General features: G+C 39.8%; 1 protein-coding gene and 1 pseudogene across 10 annotated transcripts in view; one reads left to right on the forward strand and one right to left on the reverse strand.

Moving 5' to 3' along the window:
* The window catches only part of ARID1B (AT-rich interaction domain 1B), a 439,186-nt gene that overhangs the window by 307,023 nt on the left and 108,224 nt on the right, over window positions 1-23,939 (reverse strand). For all 10 annotated transcript variants that reach the window (XM_045080143.1, XM_045080141.1, XM_045080135.1 and 7 more), the window contains exon 3: window positions 6,358-6,507. In XM_045080143.1, the coding sequence (XP_044936078.1) occupies window positions 6,358-6,507 (150 nt within the window). The remainder of the gene's footprint in view (window positions 1-6,357; window positions 6,508-23,939) is intronic.
* LOC123392146 lies at window positions 13,658-13,788 on the forward strand (annotated as a pseudogene).

The raw sequence follows: 23,939 nt of genomic DNA on the forward strand, positions 1-23,939 counted from the left end.
GCAGTTGGCCTGAGGTTCTGTTTGTCTGTCTGTCTCTCTCTCCTTCCCCCCAACCCATGCTTGTGTTCTCTTGCTCTCAAATAAACAAAATCTTAAAAATAAAATAAAATGTCTTAAACTCTGGATGGTACAGAAATTAATCGTAATATGTATGAACAACTTTGTTAATAAATTTTAAAAATTGAATGAAAGATAAATTCTTTATACGTAGAAATATATATGTGTTGTATGTAAATACTTATATACACAAGTATATTTATAATATATATACATAACATATATACTTATACATATATATTAAAGGAAAAGATTGACTCAAGAAGAAATTGGTAACTTGAAAACACCTATATTCACAAAGGAAATAAGATCAAAAGTAAAAAAAAAAAAAAAAAAACATACAGGAAAGGGACAGAAGCTAAAAATCAAGGGCTACACATGCCTTTATAGTTTTACAGACACTTCAGCCATTCAAAAAACAAGTGACTCCAAACTTTAACATAAACTCTTCTAGCAGATTTTAAAAAGAGACTAGTCTCCAATTCATTTTGCAAAACTCCATAATACAGACACCAAAACCTTACAAGGATAATCACAAGTCAATCTCATTCATGAATACTGATTCAAGAAACCTAAAGAAATGTCAGCAAAACTGATTCAGTGATGTATAAAAAGATACTCTATCACATGACTAGGTTTATTCCAGAAAGCATATTTAATACTTTAAAGACACACATAATATGCTCCCAACAACAGATTACAAGAGAAAAACAAAGGGATAATATCAATAGTTATTTAATTACTTTTAAAGATTTTATATATATTTATTTGTCAGAGAGAGAAAAAGAGCAGGAGTGGGGCAAGGGGTAGAGGCAGAGGGAGAAGTAGATTCCCCATGGAGCAGGGAGACTGATATGGGGCTTGATCCCAGGACCCTGGCATCATGACCTGAATATAAGGCAGATGCTTAACGAACGGGGCCACCCAGGAACCTCAAGTGGCTATTAGTTCTATGCCTGCAAGGAAACTCATTCTGCTAATGACCTTGGATGTGTATCTTTCCCCACTCAAAACTCTGATAAAGGGCAGCCCTGCTGGCATCTATTTTTTTTTTTTTTATTTACTTGTTTGAGAAAGAGAGAGAGATATTGAGACAGAACACAAGCGGGGAGGAGAGGGAGAAACAGGCTCCCCACTGAGCAAGGAGCCCAATGCGGGACTCGATCCCAGGACCCTGGGATTAAGACCTGAGCTGAAAGCAGATTCTTAACCAGCTGAGCCACCTAACCATCCCCAATAGTTGCTTAAAAATAAATGAATAAATAAATAAATAAGATAAAATTTGGCATTCATTCATGATAAAATCCCTTAGCAAACTAGAAAAGGAGGGGAACTTCACTGCCCAGTAGTAGGTCGCCACTAAATAAATAAATAAACTTGTTTATATTAGTATACAAACATTATACTTAATGATGAAATGCTGAAAGTCTTCTTTTTAAGTCCCAGGGATAAAACAACAGACAGCGCTGGGGCACTTGGGTGGCTCAGTCAGTTAAGTGGCTGCCTTTGGCTCAGGTCATATCTCAGGGGGAAATTGCTTCTCCCTTTCCCTCTGTGCTCACTCGCTCTCTCTCAAATAAATAAATAAAATCTTTAAAAAAAAAAATGGACGAGATCACTTTTTGACAACAAAAATGACTGAACACCCATCGCTTCTAACTACCTTAAGTGGCTATAGCTTCTTTATCCATGACGATCTGGCCCCACCTCAATTGTCCTCTCTCATGGATAAAAGTTAACACATCTAATTACCAAATGTCCTAGCTTCTTGAGAGCAGCCTATCCAGGGCCTAATCCCTCTTAGAATCACCCAGCATGCACCCCACACCCATTTTTCTATGAGGTTCTCAAGGCTCTCAGAAATGTATGTATTCTCTCGGGGCTGTAACAACCCAAACTAAATAAACCCAACTTGTTTCATCATAAGCGTGTTCTTCATCTGTGGTCAGTGGGCTTCAATAAGGCAAAAATTATTCAAATTAGGTTCTTATTTTTGTTTTACTGTTTCTCTTTTATAATTACCATCTGCCTCACAGAAAATGAAAAGGGTAAGTGTAAAAAAAAACAAAAACAAAAACCCATGATTATAACAACAAAAAAGAAAAAAAATCTTAGAAAAAGCATGCTAAAGAATGAAGAGTTTATTGTTACTGTTGGCTTTACAGACATCATTACTGATGTCCATAATAAACACAATAGCCAGAAAACTCTGAAAAAGAAGAGTAGGGAGGATATACTAACCCTAAAAACAATAAAGCAGTAGAGCAGCAAGGCATTAAAAGAAGGGTCAATGAAAAGAATAAAAACCCCAGAAGAACCCCCAAACATTTTACCTAAGGGGATTCAGCAAATAATGAAAGAAGCATCTCCAATACATTGGGGAAAGGTAACTGTAATGGTTAATTTTGTGTGTCAACTTGGAGAGTGTTTTTGGATGAAATGAACATTGCAATCAGTGACTTTGAGTAATGCAGATAGGCCATCAGTTGAAGGAGTGAATAGAGCAAGAAGACCAGCCTCTCCAACTAAGAGGGAATTCTCCAACAGACCAACTTCAGATTTCATGTCCACTGTCAGCTCTCCCGGTTCTCGGGCCTGCCACACTGCACACCTGCGACTTGCCAGGCTTCGTAATTGTATACGCCAATCCCTTAAAGTAGATCTCCTTAGCCTAACCAAACACACACACACACTACACTACACACACAGAATTTCTCTATAGACACCTAACACAACAGCCTACCTAGCAAAGAAACAATTAAGCTGGATTGGGGCAAATGAAATGCAAAAATGAATCCATGAAAATCCTACAAAGTAACACAGGAGAGTTCCCTTGTAAATTTTGGAGTATGGAAAACTCATATACTCACTAAATAAAAATCCAGAAATCGCAAAAGACTGATAATTCTGAGTACACAAAAAATTCTTTAAATTTAAAATGCCCCTTTGGCATGACCAAATAAATAAATCATAATGTCAAAAGATAAATGACAAAATGGGGTTGGGTGGTTAGTAATTCATATCATAGAGACCCAGTCTCCCTATACATAGAGTTTTATTACATCAATTTTTAAAAGAGCAACAACTGAATAGAAGAATGCAAGATAAAAAGATAAGAATTCACAATCAAAAAAAAAAAAAAAAAAGGAAAAGCAAATGCTTTCAAGTATATAAGACATTCAACACAACTCAAAACAAGATAAATGCAAGTTAAAATTACATTACCAGATTGGCAAAAATCCAGAAACTTAGTAAACCATGCTACCAGCACATGTGTAGGCAAACAGGTACTCTCACGTATTGATGGTCTGAGTATAAACTGGCACAACCCCCCCAAAGGAACAATCTGGCAATATTTACCAAAACTAAAACTGCATCTACCCACCGACCCACTAATGCCATTTTCAGGAATTTATCATACACATATATCTGCATGTTTATGAAACGAAACATACACAAAAAGTTTATCACGGCAGTATTGTTTGACTCGCAAGTAATTAAAAATAGTCTAAGTGACCATCAATAGAGAACTGGTTAAATCTCATCACGGTATGTCCATAAAGTGAAAGGACGCTCTGAGGAAGAATGAAGGGCTCCTCTATTTCCTCCTCCGGCAAATCTACAGAAACTCTATCCTTCAGAGGGTGGGGGGCAGAGGATGACAAAGAACACAGCAGTGTGTATGTCATAGTATGTCACCATTTGTGTAAAAACAGAGTAAAAATTAAATGTGGCATCTTCTTGCTTCTCTGTGTAAAGATACTCCAGAAAGCTGTACAAGAAGCTTGTAAAGCGGTTGTCTGGCAAAGGCTGGGCCCGGTGGTGACCCCGCGGGGATGACCTTCGGGGAGATTGCTATTTGTATCCTTTCCCTTGGACTTATTCATCTTTGAAACATATGAATGTATTGATTATTCAAAATGTAACACTTTAACAGATGTTAAAGACCCAGAGTGAGGTATCTTAATGGAATCCTAAAATTACTTTTTGTATCAATCACATTAACAAAAGACACGAAGTATTATTTGCTGATTGATTCCCTAATATAAAAATCAATACGCCATGTACTGTGCACTGTTTGGAAACAAAAGGAAAGGCTGCAGAAAAACGTTCCGTCTTTGAGGAACTACTGGCTCACTACATTAAATATAGTTGAGCTTCTCTGGTTTTTCAACGTGTGTGAATTCAGAATGACAAATTCTTATTAAAATTCAGTTCGATTGAAAATACTCTGTTGGTTATTTTTACTTTGTTCTGGGATAGAGTTTGAGGGGATTGCTGTTTTGGGAGGCACTAACCACATCTAAAATGCTAAATCTTATTTCCTAGACAAACTTTCCAAATCTATCTGAACATCTAACTCCCTAAAAGCCAAAGTTGTTCCTATCAAACAAGACCCTCTGCTTCGCCTGCCTAACCGTCTGTGACTTAACCTCTTCGTCCCACAAGGAGCGTAATGAAACTTAAAAACCACTTAGACATTCTACAGGTAGGGAATATGAATACAAGAAAAACTTTCCAACATAGTCTGAAGAATTTTTGTCTTCCTCAGGATATGGAGAAAAGACAGTATTTATGTTGGAGAGTCATGGTTATACAGACTGTATTTCCTAACAATGATTTACTACATTCAAATCAATAAAATAATAGTAGCAAAGCATAAAATAGACCTAAACGCAACACATTAAGATAGTATTCATTAAAGTAAGATTTCACCTGTAGTATGCTTTAAATATTTAAATGTGAAGGATATTAAATAACTAATTGCCATGTGGTAGAAGTCATCAGTGAATGCTTCATAAAGGAAGTAAATTTGAGCTTGGTCTTAAAGGAAATGACAGGAACTCAGAATCCTTAATCAAAGTGGTTTTTCAATCAGAGATTCATTTTAGCACTAAAGCAAAATGACAAATGTAATCTCTCTATTCAGTCCATCTTACACTTTGATGGCATGACATAACATTCTATATCTACCCAGAAGTTCAGTAAGGTTTGGAAAGCCCTTGAAAAAGCCTGTAATTTATATATCATAAACCCAGATATCAGTCTCACTTAAAAAAGAAAAGATATTGGAAGGTTATTTAATTTCCCCACATCTTAATAAAAGACTAGACCACATAACTCTGAAATAATATACATTCCTACCTCCATATATCCCTTTATATAATACCAGAATTTTGAAAACATATACCAAAAAAACCACGATTCTACAGGATCTTCGACCTCAGCTGTTGGGGTTTTTTTTCCAGATTTTATTTATTTATTTGACAGAGAGAGAGAGAGAGAGATCACAAGCAGGCAGAGAAGCAGGCAGGGAGAGAGAGAGGAGGAAGCAGGCTTCCCGCTGAGCCGGGAGCCCGATGAGGGACCTGATCCCAGGACCCTGGGATCATGATCTGAGCCAAAGGCAGACATTTAACCGACTGAGCCACCCAGGTGCCCCTCAGCTGTTGTTTTAAACATGTTTTCTTTAAAGTCATAAGACTCTCGGGGCATCTGGATTGCTCAGTCACAAACGGCTGCCTTAAGCTCAGGTCATGATCCCAGGGTCCTGGGATCGAATCCCACACCGGGCTCCCTGCTCCGCAGGGAGCTTGCTTCTCCCTCTCGCCCTTCTTCCCACTTCCAGGCGCTCTCTCACTAGAGGTGCTATGAAACGTTTCTCTGGATTCAGAGTAAGAGTCCTGAGCTCACTGCACCTTTCAGGGTCACTCAGTGACAACCTCTAAATCAAGATGAGACTGAATCATTTCATCAAATGCATATGTACTATTTTTCTACAAATCACATAAGCTGGAATATATGGCCCAATTACAGAAAAAGTATTTAATGAGGCTAATTTAAACTACAAACTGATTAATATTCTTAAAGTACATGATTCCCTTTAGTTTCTTAATGTACCATAATTGAAGTGATTATCTGTTCATAAGCTCCTTTAAGAGAAATAACACTGCCCAAGGCAACAGTGTTTGGACATAGTAGCACTTATCATTAAAGCAAAAACCAAAAAAAAAGCTCAAGATAAAAAAATACCATGTAGGTGCCAACGAGCAAGGTTAAACGATCAATAAAACCATCTTTCTGAATGAGCATGTTCCTCCCACTCTTCAATTTCAAACATCCATCCATAAACAAACAGATTAGGTTCAGTTTCACACTTTTCTCAAAACTGTATTTTTTCCCACTGAGATCAGACCTTTTTAAACAGGACAGGCAGAGGACTCGAGCCCAGCCTGGCAGACCTGGAGGGGGGCCTGGGGACTCGGGGGCCCGGGGGCCCGGGGCGGGCGGGATGCTCACCTGCTGCGGCGGGTACCTCTGCTGGGCCTGGGCCGGCAGGTACTGGGCCTGCGGGGGGAGGTGCGGAGGCGGCGGCTGCTGGTTGTAGAAAGGCTGCTGGCCCTGCTGGCAGTAGGCGCTCACCCCCTGCTGTCCGTACTGAGGGGGCATCTGTCAACAAGTCAAGCAAAACAGGCGACAGAGTCAAAATGGGCACACGCAATGAGAGCAAATATGGTTTCGACTCAGCAACACCAAGTGGGCTCCTGGCTAAGCCACTGAATTCAGTATTTTTCACCCTCTCTCCGTTACATGAATCGTCATACTCCCTTGTATTCACATGTTATCAGTCAAGTAAGGTAATTCAGACTGTTTTAAAAAATAGGATTTCATCACATAATGAAATATGGATAGCCTCATAATAACTGGGGGTGGGGGGATCTCCTAATACTGACATGAAAAGACCACCTCTGCTGAGTCGGTGAATCATTGTATGGTATACCTGAAGCTAATAAAACGCTTTATGTTAAGAAGAAAAAAACCCACTGCTAAGAAAGTCAAAGAAGCATTATGTTAATCCGTTCTCCTGCAATGCTCAAAATTAAAATGAACTCCAACCAGCCAAGCCCACTCACTGATGCTCTGTAGGATGCTTGTGGCTTGGCTACAGGTATAGGGTGTGGTTTCATTTCAGCTAAGGTCTAAAAGTCCCAACTACATAGGAGCAGACGCGGTAACCGGTTATTAGCAATTCCATTCACTGCTTCTGCTAAAAAGAAACTACACTGCTTTACAACCAAAGACAACCCTTTTAGAAGACAGTATTATGTCTATAACGCCATATAACCAACAATGTGAGTTCTTAAAGGAAAGCTACTCGTATCTAATAATAGAACAGTATTTTCCTAGTTGATAAAACAGGTAATGGTGGAAAGCAAAGCGTGCTAGACACAAATGTCAGATACAGACAAAAATGGCCCAAGTGAGCTTTCTCCATCTCTAATTTACGTGAACCTAAAAATCCTTAAAATATTTGCTCAAAGAGAAGTCCTTCCTAATGCCATAAATATACCATGGATGACATTTTTAATTTTTTTTTAATGAAACATCTATTGCCTTTTATTTTTCCTAATTGGGAGAGAGAACCGTAGAGAAAAAGAAAAACAAGGCATGGGGATGGCAAAAAGCACTCTGTGGAGGAGGACAGTGAAGTCCGCCTGTTAGTAATACAACACGGCCCCCTAGAGAATCCCAAGAACTAGAGTGCCATAAACCCAAAAGGTTAAGAAATCAGTGATCAGTTCCAGATACACATTTAAAAATGCAATCCCTATAAAATACTGAATGAGGAAAAAGAAGGAATGGTAAGAGGAGGAAAATATTAAACACTTTGCCTCTAAGACCAATTAGCACAAGAATTCGTAACACAATGAAGTAAAAGGGGAAAATGCAAAAGCTAAAGTTCATTTTCTTTGTGACCTGATTTAGATTACTGTCAGGGCCTGTCAGCAACGATCACAAACATTTGGCCGCAACGGCTCACAACCGCCTCGTCACACAGACCCGAAGCTAGTAGAGCAGACAAGTTTGTATTGAAAACCATTTAGCTGCACAGTTGAATTCTTTGCTTTTATTTATTTTACAACTTGATATCTCATAATGAATGTATGTCCCTGCCATAAGCCAAGCCAAAGAATTTCCATAAAATACAACTCCACATGCTAGAATATCGTACACTACCACAACACATATCCTTCCGTTCAGCACCCATATGTTGATTTGATATCTAATACTATATTTTACACAAGCATCTTTGCAGTTTGATTTGAAGCAGTTAGGATAACACTTTTGCCAGTGTTAAAATGACTGCAAAGCTCAATCAACACAGCCGGCAACTCCCCTAGGAATTGCACTTTAATATGTTGATTTTCTGGTTTACAGAAACCCTTACACACAATATGAAAGTGCCATGGGGGTGGGGCTCTATTTTCTAAGACAACAACAGGACATATTGTGGCAGAAACTAACACCAGAGCAGCCATGAACTTATTAGAATCTGTTACTATCTATTCCAGCTCTGAAAAGCTTGGGAGCAAGTAGGGGTGCAGGGGAGGCACGGTAGGGTGGGTGGGAACATAAGCAAATTCTCAATGGAACCACAGCAACAATCCGCAGAACACAGGGAACTTCAGAGGAGAAACCATCAAAAAAACTTTGCTTGGGAGATTTTACTGCTGTCTTCCACAATTAAAACCCATTGCTCTCCTTTTAGATACATGGCCTAATTTATTTGGTACTCACCCTCTGTGAGCCTCGGATGAGGTGATTTCAAACCCAGTACAATCAGGCTATCAGTTAGAACTGGGTCCCACTGCCCATCTACTGAACCCGGCTTGCTGTCTCCAAGGCCTACTGGGCCTCACTTGTGTGAACGTGGTCAGTCACATAACAATACCCATCTCCGGTTATATCTCCGGCTATAAAATAAGGCTACTTTCTCTATTAATTCATATTAATATTTTAACCAGCAATATAATAATCCTACCTGGAATGCTACACAGGTGCTAGTACTCATTAAACAAGTTATAGCGGTATCTTTAAAATATTAATTATTTCCTAAGTTTTATCTTTAAAAATCAATTTCTAAATATAATACCTCAGTTGTCTACAACTAAAGTCTAATTCTTTAATGATCAATATTGCCTTTGTTTTAATCAATTTAGATGCAGAGCTTTCCAAGATCTATTATACGCTTTTCCGACATCTTAAACCAAACAGTCATTATTACGAAACTTAAATCAACAAGTTGAGCCGTAATACACTGAGGGCCCCAGAGCCTCCTGCCGAGAGCCGTGTGCACAAGCCCCACAGTGTAACTCTGGTCTCCCTCTGCCTGACTGACCCTGCTGAGGGCTGAGAAACTGACGGTTCAAAACAGGGAGGCTCAGGGGACTTGTCCATGAGGGAAGCACGCAAGCTCTGACAGCCTCGAGTTTTGTAAAATCAATTCTGGCTACTGAGAGACTTCTTGTTTATATCTTAGTTCGCAAACACACTTCGGCTAAATAAGATTACCAGAATGTTGGATGCAAGGGAAGTTAAAGTTGGGCATCAGGAACCAAGTGAGAGGAGCTGGAGCCACGAAGCTCTTCGGGCCAGATGCCGCCCCTGCCCTGACCAGCCTCTCTACACAAGCGCAGCCCCAGTCGTCATTCTCAGGCCATTTCCAATCCTACTTCTACCACAGGGAAGATGATCCAGACTTAGTTACCCCCTTAGTTATGCGTTGTCTTTACTGTTTGTCCTTATCACTGGACTCTAAGCTCCCACATTCTTGTAATGCCTCCCAGAAGAGGGGCTCCCAGTCACTAAATGTTTACTGAATGAATGGGTGTTGTTCTGTGATTACTAAATCAAGTGATCATTAGATATAAAATTAAACAACTGAAGGAATACCTCCTAAAAATGAAATCACCTGCACCACCCAATCTTTGAAACACGTGTGCCCAGCTTCATCCAACCCTGAACTTCGTGTTCACAGCCACACAGCACTCTCAGGGGTTACCTGCTAACCCCAGTTTAATTTAAGTCATTATCACCCAGCGAATGTTCTGGACCTTTATCATGGTTTGAATAAAAGATCACTACACTAAACTAAATGGAAATCTCTCGAAAATGCTTGAGATCAGAGCCTCTTTGTTACCTAAAAACAAGAAAAACAAGAATTTATTTCACTCATTTCTAACTAAAGAAGATCTTACAGAGGAGCGTGAGCACACATAATAACAAAAAATTTATTCCAATTTCCAAGAAATATGAATGGTTAATATATTATTGGAGAGAGAAAGTATAGTAAAAAATGATTCATTTAAGTATTTACTTCAGGAAATCACTCTGATACAAAAACGTGAGCATTAACTTTCATATCCCTGTATCACGTTAAATGTGCAGAAACTCCAGGCCCATTTTTCATTTTACCCTACCCTGAACTTCACTCATACTTCAAAACTGAAGACATAATCGAGGTTTATCTTCTCTCCCATTTTCTTCCTCAAGAAGCTTTAGAAAACTCTTTCCTCAGCAAGTGTACAAGTGCACTGCCCTCCTGACCCAGCCATTTCCCTTGTAAATATACGGCCATGAAACGCTCACATGTGTCCCGAGAAGGACTTCCATGCAATGCTTTTTACAAAAGTCAGGAAGAGAATTCAGTCTAGCGGTCCGTGAATGGAAAAATACAGGCTTTGGTAGAACCATACAATGGGATTCCTCACAGTAGTTTAAAAAAAAAAAAAGTAGTAAGGTCTACTTAGGGAAATGGTTCAAATCCAAATAATGTAATGCTGAATTTTAAAAAGCAATAAAAGAATGCAGCATAATACCATCTGTATACATTTTTAATACACAAAATAGTATATATTTTTTTTAGATACATATATACAATAGAAGTTCAAAAGCAGTCACCAGAAAGGAAATACATGGCATTCTCTGGAGAAGGGAGAGGATAAAAAATTGGGGGGGGGGGGCTTCAGCCTTGCTTTTTTCCCCTTTATTACAAGAGGGAGGTTATGAGACAGATGTGGCAAAATGGTAACACCTAACAATCTTGGCGTAGTTGCACAAGTGTGTTATATTTGTTTCTGCGTTTTGTATGCCGAAATTATTTCTTAAATTTAAAATTCTGAAATAACAATGTCACCTCCACCCTGTCCCCCTTCTCCCCTCCCCCAAAGGCAGAGGCTTGGAAGCTGCTCCAGCAGGCACACAAGGCAGGAGACAGGCCACAGGAGAGGACCTGGAGAGGAAGACGCCTTGTCATGCTGCTTTATTTCAAGAGGTGCCACTAGAACTTTGCTCCAGAGACCATCCCTGATTACTATGTCAGGTGCCCTCGTCCGTTCTAGGCCTTTACCTGGGGGCAAGATAAGGCCAATGACTTCTGTATGGTCTTCCATGCCTCCTGCAGATTGGCAAATCTCTGACAGGAAGGGCTTTATGCCAGTATTTCCCAACAGCACATACAAGGGACACTAATCTGGCAAGTTAATTCACAGAAATAAATTATGTAATCAAAAAGTCTGAGGGGGACCTGGGTGGCTCAATTGTTAAGCCTCTGCCTTTGGCTCAGGTCATGATCCCAGGGTCCTGGGACTGAGCCCTGCATCGGGCTCCCTGCTCTGCGGGAGGCCTGCTTCTCCCTCTCCCACTGCCCCTCTCTGTCTCTCTCTGTGCCAAATAAATAAATAAAACCTTTTTTTTTAAAAGTTTGAGAAATAAACATAAAAACAAAATATAACATACTAGCTATTAAAGGATTTGTTAAATCCGTAAGAAACCCATCCACCTTCAAATGTGGGATTTCTCAAATTTAGGACTACAAGCATACCACCACACCCATTGGCATGTGAATTCCATAGAAAATGGGGCCTTATAATTGGGTGATGGGCATTAAGGAGGCACTGGATGTAATGAGACTGGGTGTTGTACGCAGCTGACAAATCCCTAAAGTCTACCTCTGAAGCTAATTTAAATAAAAGGGCTAGGAGGGTTGGGCAGTTCAGCTCATCATTATAGTCAGAAGGCCTGGTAGTAAGCGCCCAACGAATATTTGTGGACTTAACCTCCTGGAATAAGTATATAAATCACACACCACCGACATATAAATATAAGAGCTTTCTGCTTTGAGCTACACAATGGTCCATTCCAATGTTCTATCTCCACAACAGCTCACAACAACATTAGGAACAGATATAATCCTCCTTGACGTGAGCTAGGAAGTTATGGTCCTAAAATACACCTTGGTTTCTATTACGGATCTGTCACCCCTGGATTCTCTGAATCTATTTACATTATCAGTTTTGTCCTTCCTTTTAGAGGGAAATAATTTAAGATCAAAAGAAATACTTCACATTGTCGAAAATTTATCACATTTTTTTAGAAGATTTTATTTATTTATTTGACAGACAGAGATCACAAGTAGGCAGAGAGGCAAGCAGAGGTGGGGGGAGCAGGCTCCCTGCTGAGCAGAGAGCCCGAAGCGGGGTCCAGGACCCTGAGATCATGACCTGAGTCAAAACCAGAGGCTTAACTCACTGAGCCAGGTGCCCCTCACAGGCATTTTAATACAGGGAAATCATTTTCATACAGGGAAGTCACCCATCATCGGCATTTGGGTTGTTCCTACTTTTTGGTTACTGCAGACAATAGTGCTATGAAAATAGACATATGAGCATCTGTTCAAGTCTTTGGATAAACACCCAGTAGTGGAACTGCTGGATCATCTGGTGGTTCTATGTTTAGTTCTTTGAGGAACCGCCGTACTGTTTTTCACAGTGGCTGTACGTTTTATAGTCCTACCAGCAGCACACAAGGGCCAGTCTCTCCACACCCTTGACAATTGCTGTTTTCTGTTTGTTTGTTTTTTTGTAATAACCATCCTAGTGGATGTGAAGTGGTATGATATTCATTGTGGGCTTGAGTTTCAGTTCCCTAATGATTAGTGATACTGAGCATCTTTTGCGTGTTTTTATTGGCCATTTGTTTATCTTATTTGGAAAAATGTATTCAAGTCCTTTGACCACTTTTTAATTGGGTTTTTGTTGTTGAATTGTAGGAGCGCATCATATATTCTGGATATTAATCCCTTATGTGTTATATGATTTACATATATCTTCTCCTATTCTGTTACCTGCTTTTCTTGATAGTGTCCTTTAATGCACAGCTTTTCATTTTGTTGTTTTGTTTTGTTTTGGGTTTTTTTTTTTATATTTTTATTTTTATTTATTTGACAGACAGAGATCACAAGTAGGCAGACACGCAGGCAGGGAGAGGGGAGGGGGAGAAGCAGGCTCCCTGCTGAGCAGAGAGCCCGATGTGGGGCTCGATCCCAGGGTCCTGGAATCATGACCTGAGCCGAAGGCAGAGGCTTTAACCCTCTGAGCCACCCAGGCGCCCCAAAGTTTTTCATTTTGATGTAGTCCAATTTATCTTCTCCTTTGTTGCCTATGTATGTGGTTTCACATCTAAGAAATTCCTGCTAAATCTAATGTCATGAAGCTTTCCCCCATCTTCTAAGAGTTTTAGTTTTTAATAAATATACGTGTATTTTACAAGTAATCTCTATGCCCAATGTGGGGCTCGAACTCACAACCCCAAGATCAAGAGTCGCACACTCCACTGACTAAGCCAGCCAGACACCCTTCTACTAAGAGCTTTTAGCTTTAGCTCTTATGTTTAAGTCTGTAATCCATTTTGAATTTATTTTTGTATATAGGATAAGTTAAGAATCTAACTCCATTCTTTTAGAAAAACATGTTGTTCTGGCTCTGCGCAGTGGCAGTATCATAGCCAATGAGGTTTATCCGAGGCGCGATTATTGCTAATAGAAAAACATGTTGTTCTTACTCTATGTAATTTTCACATCAGCTTTAGATCCTTCTGTTCTTCTAAGAAGTAGTTTGACTTGATATCTACAGTTCACTCCAGAACTAAAGTATACACATTGAACTCACAGTAGTTTCTGTTTTTATGAAATTGAAGATCACACAAACCTAATTTATGGGTAATAGAAATATCACAACACTGGTTGTGGGATATACATAACAAATGTCTAAAAAAAGACATGAAGGAACTCTGGGAGTGATGAAAAAAATCTTTATCTTAACTGGGATGGTAGTTTCATGGATGTACATATGTGTCAAAACTCCTCAAATGGTACAATTAAGATCTGAACATTTTATTGTATGTAAGTTATACCTTTAAAAACTACTAGCAAAGGGGCACCTGGGTGGCTCAGTGGGTTAAGCCGCTGCCTTCGGCTTGGGTCATGATCTCAGGGTCCTGGGATTGAGTCCCGCATCGGGCTCTCTGCTCAGAAGGGAGCCTGCTTCCTCCTCTCTCTCTCCCTCTGCCTGCCTCTCTACCTACTTGTGATTTCTCTGTCGAATAAATAAACAAAATCTTAAAAAAAAAAAAAAACTACTAGCAGAATATGTATATATACTTAGGAACAAAAATAGTTAAACTTTTAACTTCACATGTTTTATAATGTATTTATGTTAAAACATCACTGCCTTATTTATGACATGTAAATTCCCTACTTGATTATGACGGTTCCCAGGTACTACTTAGATTTGTAATCTACTACATAGATTATGTAAAGTAGAAAATACGAACACTCCCAGGAAGTGTTCGTATTTTCTACTTTATATAATCTCCCAGGGAGTGTTCGTATTTTCTACTTTATATAATCTAAAATAGCACACAACAATTGGGTATATTGAAATAATCATAGTGGTATGTAAATTCAAATATCTGAGAGTCACAGTACGTACAGAATCAGTAACTCTGCAACCCAGAATTCTACTTCTATGATTTATCTCAAGAAAAAATGTGAAACAAATATACAAAAATATGTATAGCAAGGAATTCACTGCACCCCCCTGACCGCATCCCCACTGAAAAATACAGAAACTGCCTTTAAATGTCTGTCAACAGAGATTGGGGAAGGTAATATTCAATATCAGTTTATTAATGAATCTCATTGTAGATAACATGTATTTAATAGCAAGAAGCATTATTAAGGTGTACCTAAAAGGGCAGAAGGTTAAAAACAGTTTATGTAGTATAATGCTATTTTTTAATATAAAAATCTGTGTATGTGTGGTTATCTGAATAAAGAACACTGCCTAAGGGAGTAAACACCAAAATGTTATCATTTCTTAAACCAATTCAGTGTTTTTCATGAATCTAGAACAAAATGCAATTTATTTTGGATTATTTATTGTAGTCTATTTAAAAGTTATCAAGAAGTGTGTTATAACAATTTGCCTTTAACAGCAGAAAGCTCCTTAATTTTGTTTGTTTCTCATCATAGGCTTGAGCCCCTCCAGGTAAATTCCACAAAATGGGAAGGGGAAAAGCATAGGAGAAATTCGTAAGTTCACAACAGTTACATTTTAGTCATTACTGTGGCAAATTCTGCTGGCTTCCGATTTCACAGAAAGATCAAACACTGTTTTTCATGCATAAGAGTAAGACTGAAAATTCCCCACAGCAAGGAATTCAGATGCTAAGCCAATGTGTGGTTGAACCAATTGCATGAGGAAATTTTATTATGTCAACATGTCCAGTCAAAAATAATGTGCTAGAAGGTAATAAATAAAGTTTACAAGGTCAAGATCCTACAACTGCCATAATCTACAATCCCTTAAGCTAAGTTCCCAATTGAGACTTCTAAACAATTTAGGTCCCTTTTTTTTTCTTTCTTATTTTAAAAAGGAAAATAAATCCTGCCCTTAGGCTTGTCTAAGAAAAAAAGTCAAAACAACAATTCCCTGAAATTATCCCTTCATGCTTGAAAAACGAGAAACTATCAACAAATGTATATTGAGTGCTTACTGTATACTCAAGCGAAGTTCCCTTAAAATTCCGTCCAGCTTCCCTTGGGCAAGAGAAAAAAGTCTACCCAGAGTTGAAGAAGGAGTTGGCAAAGCATTCAACGGTCAAGCAGTGTCTTAAACACCAGAACAGGCTTGATGACCAAACCACACAAACAAGTCAGTTACACAGCTTAGGTTGCTAAGGAGCACACTTCGTTTGGTCTATGTCCTTATTCCTAACGAGTAACTTCCGGGCCACAAACACTGCTGTTTTAAAGCCTGAAAACTAACCAACATAATCTAGACTGATTTAACCCTCTCCCTTTGGCTTAGGCATTTTTAAAATTCTTACCAAAATATATTTTTTTTAACAAACTTAACTATTATGTAAAATTTCAAACATATACAAGAGTAGAAAGAATAGTATTAAAACCCACAGTTTAAGTAATTATGAACTTACGGCCAATGTGGTTTCATCTACAGCCCCGCCCACTGTTCCCCATGCCGGCTTCTATCCCATCGTGTCATCTCACCGGAAGATGCTAGTACGCAGCTCTTCAGTCTCATCTGGGGCCCCAAAATAAATCACATGCAGGGGACCCAACCCAGACATCTTGCCTGGAGCCAAACTCAACGGAGTCCCCCCAAATCAGTCCAAACAACTCAGAGACCCATGGGTAGAAAAATAAACACTTGTTGTAAACTATGGAGACTTTCAAGTTGATTGATTAGTAGCATTATCTGTCAATAGTTACCTGGAACTTCCAACAAGTATTAACAGTAGATTTCTTTGGATGAATAGAATATTGTGGATTTTTCACTTTCCATTTGTGCTTTTTATGTTTTCCACATTTTCTTTTTTCTTGTATTTTAATTCCAGTGTCATTAACACAGTGTTACATTAGTTCTAGGTTTATAGAATAGTGAGTCAACAGTTCTGTACATGATGCAGGGCTCATCATGATGACAAGTGTCCTCTTAATCTCCTTCACCTACTTCCTCCATCCCCTCACCCACCTCCCTTCTGGTAACCATCAGTTTGTTCTCTAGAGTTAAGAGAATACATTTCATTGTGATTCATGGAACAAAGTTGAGAAGCTCTCATTTGCCACCAGTATGTAAGTCTTCCCTCATGACACATTTGTTTAGTAAAACATCCTTGGGAGGTATACACACAATATAAATTATAAACATAAACACAGGGAACATAATACCATACAACCTCTCTTGGACTTCTGTACAGTTATGAACTGCCACAAAATTTCACTGCTTATTCTAAGTCCAACTGCTCTATATTTAGCAAATCACAGCTTAAGCGAATACTAGGTCAGACAATGTTCTGCACAGCGAATTTTCTATATGGCTGTGGGAACTAAATGGTAGTGCCTCTCCTGACCTCAATTTCCAAAAGTCAGAGATATGTCCTGAACAGCCGTTATTTCCTCTTTATAATCATCATCCTTCTATTATCCATGAATTTATTTATACCCTTCTTAAATTAATTTATATTTCTAGTCCACGTTACCTCTTGAGGGTAACCAGTTCTGGAACGTTATTATTCATTTCATAAAGTGGTACATCCTTTAATTTTCCTAAAATTAACTCCAAGCTTCAAGGAGTGCCCCCTAATGCCAGCACACAGAACCTGAGTAACAGACATACATCTTGTCCATGCTCCGCCCCTTGATTAATTTCAGCGGCTCCTCGGAATGCCTACGCTCGGCCAGGGCTAACCGTGGAGCAGCGGCTGCAGCTTCCCAAGCCACCGCAAAGCAGGCTGCATGCAGGAGTAAGATTACTTTTCTAGGTACTTTTTTAAATAGCCGCTAGTACACATTTTGTATTCTCTCCTCTACCTCCTAACTACAGCTGTTTTCACCTTTCCTCCCAGGTCAGCCAATTAGAAGAGATTTTGTTTAAGTATTCATAAAATGCAGGCATTCACTGGCAGTAAAATGCTTCCTCGCTCATTTACAACCAGTGTTGAACGAAGTCTTACTGTACACAAAATTAACACACAAGTGTATAATTGTAGTTTTATGCTCAAGTGCCCTAATTATGCACTTTAAAACACTTTCTTCCCAAGGATTCATCGAGGGCATTCGATATCACAGATCTATAAAGGCTACAGTACTCTTTTTGATAAAACAGAAGCAAAACAGGAAAAAATCTGCAGCTTCGGAGAGAAAAGTCTGTGTGCAATGCACAAGATGATAAATCTCATTCCACAAAGTCTGGCTAAAAAAGAGAGCATATTTCCAACGTATTTAAATGTGGTACTGGGAGACGGAAGGGGAGGGTGTGCCTTAATTCACACTGCTTATTCTTGAAGGAAACAGAAGCAACATACAAAAACAAGTGGTCTAAAACCTTTCACAAACTATCACAGGGGAGAAAAATACATCTAGGAGCCTACAATGCCTTATTTATGTAATAATGTAAGCAAGGAAAAAAATTAACAGTAAAAAGGCCATGCTCATTTCTACCACGGAAGCTTTGACATCTAGGTTACCAACATTTACATTTAAAACAAAATCAAAAATAAGGATTTTCTGTACAAAACATATGCAGTCAATTTTAAATTAGAGAATCAAAACTATGGAAATATACTGACATGATGTGCACGAAGCTCTACTTTGTGGAGGTAACAATGCATACAGAAAGCAAGGAAGGGCTCTGAAGGCAATCTATAGTAATAAATAGGTCAAATCTGCTCACGGAAGCAGCATTTTCCTAGAAAAAGCTACTTGAAAAGAGAAAGGAAAGGAAACAAGAAAAAGGCCTGTGCTGCTTCACAGGGGTTCAGCCGTCCATCTAAGAGAGTACGTCCCCAAGAAAAGAGGCACACTAATCATTTACTTAGTGATGAATTCATCTCACTAGAAAGCGATTTGGAGTTTCCACTGCTCCTGTTACATTACTGCCCAAACTGCAACAGGTAGTTCGGGATCAGTGAATATAATCTTTTTGAGTTGTTTCCGTTTAAAACACACACACAGGGGCGCCTGGGTGGCTCAGGTCATGATCCCAGGGTCCTGGGATGGCGCCCCGCATCGGGCTCCCTGCTCAGCAGGGAGCCTGCTTCCCCTGCTCTCTCTGCCTGCCTCTCTCTACCTACCCGTGATCTCTGTCAAATAAATTAATAAAATCTTTAAACACACACACACACAGGGCACCTGGGTAAATCAGTCAGTGATGCAGCTGACTCTTGATTTTAGCTCAGGTCATGATCTCAGGGTCGTGAGAATGAGCCCCTGAAGGGGGTGTCCAAGTTCACTGGGGAGTCTGCTTGAGATTCTCTCCCTCTGCCACTTCCCCTACATGCACATGCACGTGCGCGGTCTCTCTCTCTCTTTCTCAAGTAAATAAATAAAATCTTAAAAAATATATATATAAGAAGATTATAAGAAAAAAAGCTGAAACCGTACAACAGAACCCCACACAGAGGTTAGAACAGCTGGAGTTTCTAATAAGACTTTAGAGTAAGTGTCAGGGGGCACCTGGGTGGCTCAGTGGGTTAAGCCTCTGCCTTCAGGTCAGATCATGATCTCTGGGTCCTGGGATCGAGCCCCGCATCGGGCTCCCTGTTTGGCGGGAAGCCAGCTTCCCCCTCTCTCTCTGCCTGCCTCTCTGCCTACTTGTGATTTCTGTCTGTCAAATAAATAAATAATCTTTTAAAATAATAATAATAATAACAATAAAAATAAATAAAATAAGTGTCCGGCTACCTGATGTTCATGTTTTCAAAACCCACCACCTGGGCCCGCTGTCCCCGTGAGGACACCATTTAGTGCAGGTAAAATGGAAAACACTCAGCAAGGACAACTGACGGGAACTGAAGAAGGAGCCGCTTGCCCAGCTGCCCTTCTGGCCAGAGATTTCTATTTTTATAGAGCACAAAAAGAGGAGCCAAGAGCTTTACCACTTTCCTATATAAACCCAGCTGCCAAAATGGATGTGCCAAAGGGGAATTTCAGAGAATTTTAAAGAGATAACCTTTGCTGAGGCTACAATGTCAACTCCACGACCGCATGACCGGAGCGTGTGCAGTGAATGCGAGACTGGAAAGTCTATTCTATTTGAGATAACCACGGAGTGGGGGAAACAGAGAAAAGAGGGATTTACCAGAGTAAGACCAGAATTCTAAAGCAGCCAATGGAGAAACAAGTAACCGGCAACTTCTACGGGGGAGAACTCCACGGTGGAGGGACAGCAGGAGGAATACTGCTCACTGAAGACCCTTTCTAGCTTGGGGATTTCATACCATGCATATCAATGACTTCTTCGTGTGCGTGAGAGGTTTTTTTTTTTTTAAAATACAGCTTTGAAGTTGTCCGTTTTTCTTTTTTTAAGTGGAAGATGGGGGGATGCCATATGATTGCGCTGTTACCAACGATCGAAAGCTCACCCTTTTAGGGGGAGAGTGCTAGATGCTTCTAATCCTTTCTATATCTTTTTTCTCTCCTGCAAGATGGAGAGAGAGAGAAGGAAAAAACGAAAGAAAGAAAGAAAATGAAATTTTTAAACTATATTGTATTAAAACACGATTCTTTGAAAATGTACAGTCTAACTGTTCCATGAGATTTTTTTAAGGGAGAAACATGTACTCATTAATCTATCTCCCCGAACTTTAAATGACGCAAATGTTGAAAAATGTATGAATGGAGAAAAATAATAGCATTGGTAATGCAAAAGGGTCAGCCTTCTCCACATACCATGGCTAAGATCCAAACCTGGCTATTAAAGTCTTCCTCTGAGACTTGAGAATTCAGTAGGCTGCAGAATCTAAGAATAGACAGTCCCGAGGGAAGAACTAGCATGGGGACCATCACTGGCATCCTCCCTGACTGCAGGCACGGACACTGACTCAGATGGCAGGGAGGTCGCAGGCTTTTTGTCCCGTGCTTCCCAGGGACAGAACGAGCTTCAGATAAGCAGAACTAGCCGGGCGGTTTATTTTTTGCCCCAACTTTCAGAATGAGCCCATAACAAACAATGATGAGTAAATTTATAAAGGAGTCTTTTTGCATTAGAGGTCCGTACTACTAACCCGACATCTCTCAGTGAGACTAAAGGAAATCAGTATGCACATCAGTGACTGAAAAACTGACTTCTTGGTCTGAATTGAGGGTAGGGGAGGGAAGGGAGGTGAAAATCCTCAAAAACATATATCCAACACACAGTACATATATTTGGATCAATAAGCTTTTGTTTTAAACTAAAAATATATATCCATTCCCGCATGCTCAGAAGGCTAAGTCTAATTACATTTTATTGTGAATTACTTTGTCATACACTATTAGAATTGATAGATTTCAGAGATCACGGGTTCAACCTTCTCCTAGGTCAAGGTCAACAAAGTTAGGTCAAGGGTTAGAATACCGGCACCGTCTTACCCAACTAGACTAATAAACAGAACACCACTCGCTGCTCTGCTCTCCCCTTCCCTACCCCCCCCCCCCCCCACCCCACCATGCTCATGTCACCTTCCAGTGACCCTCAGTCAATGCGGAGAACAGGGGAGTCACATGCAAGAGAAGCATGGAGGGGAGGCTGTAAATGGACACTCGGGAGGAGTGGAACAGGAGGAGCAGAGGACACTTTGGAGATCTTGTTCTGTTCTCGAAGACAACAGTGTGAACAGACAAGAGTGCCAGAACATGAGAAAAGCAAGCACAGAAAGGATGAGAAAAGGGACAGGTCAGTAGAAGCACAATGGCCACAAATGAGAACTGCACATCATTTTAAGTTAGCAAAGCTGAAGTCAAAATGTCTGGGTGATTAAATTAGAAGGCATCAGGATATAAAATTTCTACCAGCACAGACACCATGCGCTCAAGACAAAGTGGGAAGGGGGCAACGGGCTCTTCATTTTGAGTCATTTAGCACAGAGACACAACTTCCATGACAAACCTGTGATACTGGGTAATAGTTTAAAGAGGAGTTCCAGTCTGACGTTGAAGAATATGAGGAAATGATGCTTTGGATACAATATCAAAGCCCTTAAAATATAAATATATCCCAAAGCAAATGTTTATATGAAAGGAGAAAATAATGTAATTATTTCCCTTGAAAAAGAAAATTTGCAATTTTTTTTATTTCATCACAGAGAACAAGTGCCAAATATTCCCCGAAGATTGGTCAGGAGAAAAAAAAAAAATAAAGGATGTTGACATATTACAATCATTAATAGAAAGGCACCTGGGGGCAGATGTCTGGTGGAGAATTTACTCAATACAGAATTTTCAACAAATTAAATATCTCACTTCTTTCTACTGTCTCCTCTATTTATATTAACAAATCATTAAAATTAGATAGCCTAACCTATTCATTCTGAAAATCAACAAATAATCATAATTATCCCCCTCAAAACTATACTTCAGCACAGACTGTCCATTCTAAGCACCTTTGCAGGTAAATCAGTAGACTTTAGGGAATAGAGAAGCCATTTAATGGTTTTACTAAAACATTAAGGAGTATGAAGTAATTATCCTAAGATACAGCCCACCAATCCAATGACAAATAAGGATAATTGGGCTAAAAAGTTTATTACTCCTGAAATTAAACCATATTCTAAATCTACCTTATATTAATTAAGAAAAATATTTCTTTACCATTTACCACTTCTTTACCATTTACCAAAATATTTCTTTACCATTACTATTAAGAGGAAAAAGCTAGGTTTTAAACAGTATCCCACGACGATTTCCACTTTAACAAATCTTTAAATTGAAAAGATATGCTGTGTGGGGCAGCTGGGTAGCTCAGCTGGTTAAGCAATTGTCGGCTCAGATCATGATCCCAGGGTCCTGGGACTGTGCCCACAGTATTGCCCCAGGTCAGGCTCCCTGCTCAGGGGGGAGTCAGCTTCTCCCATTCCCCCTACCCCTCACCCCTGCTTATGTGCACTTGAGCTCTTGCTCTAATAGACAAATAAAATGTTTTTTAAAGATTTTATTTATTTGACAGATCACAAGTAGGCAGAGAGACAGGCAGAAAGAGAAGAGGAAGCAGGCTCCCCACCTAGCAGAGAGCCCAATGTGGGGCTCAATCCCAGGACCCTGGGATCATGACCTGAGCTGAAGGCAGAGGCTTAACTCACTGAGCCACCCATGCGCCCTGACAAATTTTTTTTAAAAAATTAAAAAGGCGGTGTGGGGCACCTGGGTGGCTCAGTGGGTTAAAGCCTCTGCCTTCGGCTCAGGTCATGATCCCAGGGCTCTCTGCTCAGTAGGGCACCTGCTTCCCACCCACCCCACCCTGCCTGCCTCTCTGCCTACTTGTGATCTCTGTCAAATAAAAAAAGAAAAATCTTTAAAATAATACATATAAAAAGGGGGGAGGCTCTCTCTGATTTAAGGCAAGGTGTATGGAATTGGTGGAGATCAGTCACATTTTCTAAGCAAAGATGCCACATTCAGTACTCACTCACAATCACTTCAAGCATACAGCTATTTCTTACTGCCAGAGAAAACAATTAGCAGCACTACTACCCAGTCAAGTGGTGGTTCCTGAAACTCAGAAGCTCTCTGCAGAGCACTCCACTCCCCACACCTGGAGTAGCCTCATCAACCCAGAAGCCCCTGCCATCCCCTTAGCTGACTGTAATCACCTCGTTAAGTCCGGGACACATCAACTGCTGGGGTTTGGGCACTCCATCTTCACAGGTTCTCACAGCAGTCCCCATCTACAGGGGGCTACCCTCAGTGAGGCTCCCTCTGGGGCTCTGCAGAGAAGCAGTGCTACATAGGTGGCCATGCCCTAAGAGAACGTAGGACTTGCTGTGCAACTGGTAAACCCCTTCACTGTGGTTTGAATTTTTCATCAGGTTGTCACATACACAGACTATATTCTAACTCTATTTTTACCTCAACTATAAACAAATAAATAAAACATTTTTTTTAAATCTCTATTACAGGAAAAGGGGTTGAGGAAGCAAAGAAGCTTGAAAACAGTGAGGGTTAATCAGAAGCAATGGCTTTCAAATGCTCTTGACTCCAACTCAAAAGAAGACATATATTTTATATCACAACCATGAACACATATGACACCCTTACTACATGTGATACATTCATATTTTCTACTGCTTATATTCAAATTCTTTTAAGAAAGAAAGAATTTTAAAGAAAGGCCTAGCTGCAGCCTAATACACTGCTTTCATGTTCCCACAAACGGATCACAATGAGCAGTTTAAAAAACACAGCATTTGAGGATGACATTTGC

Source organism: Mustela putorius, unplaced genomic scaffold, assembly GCF_011764305.1.
Source record: "Mustela putorius furo isolate JIRA1106 unplaced genomic scaffold, ASM1176430v1.1 tig00000450_pilon_pilon_pilon, whole genome shotgun sequence".
Lineage (NCBI taxonomy): Eukaryota > Metazoa > Chordata > Mammalia > Carnivora > Mustelidae > Mustela > Mustela putorius.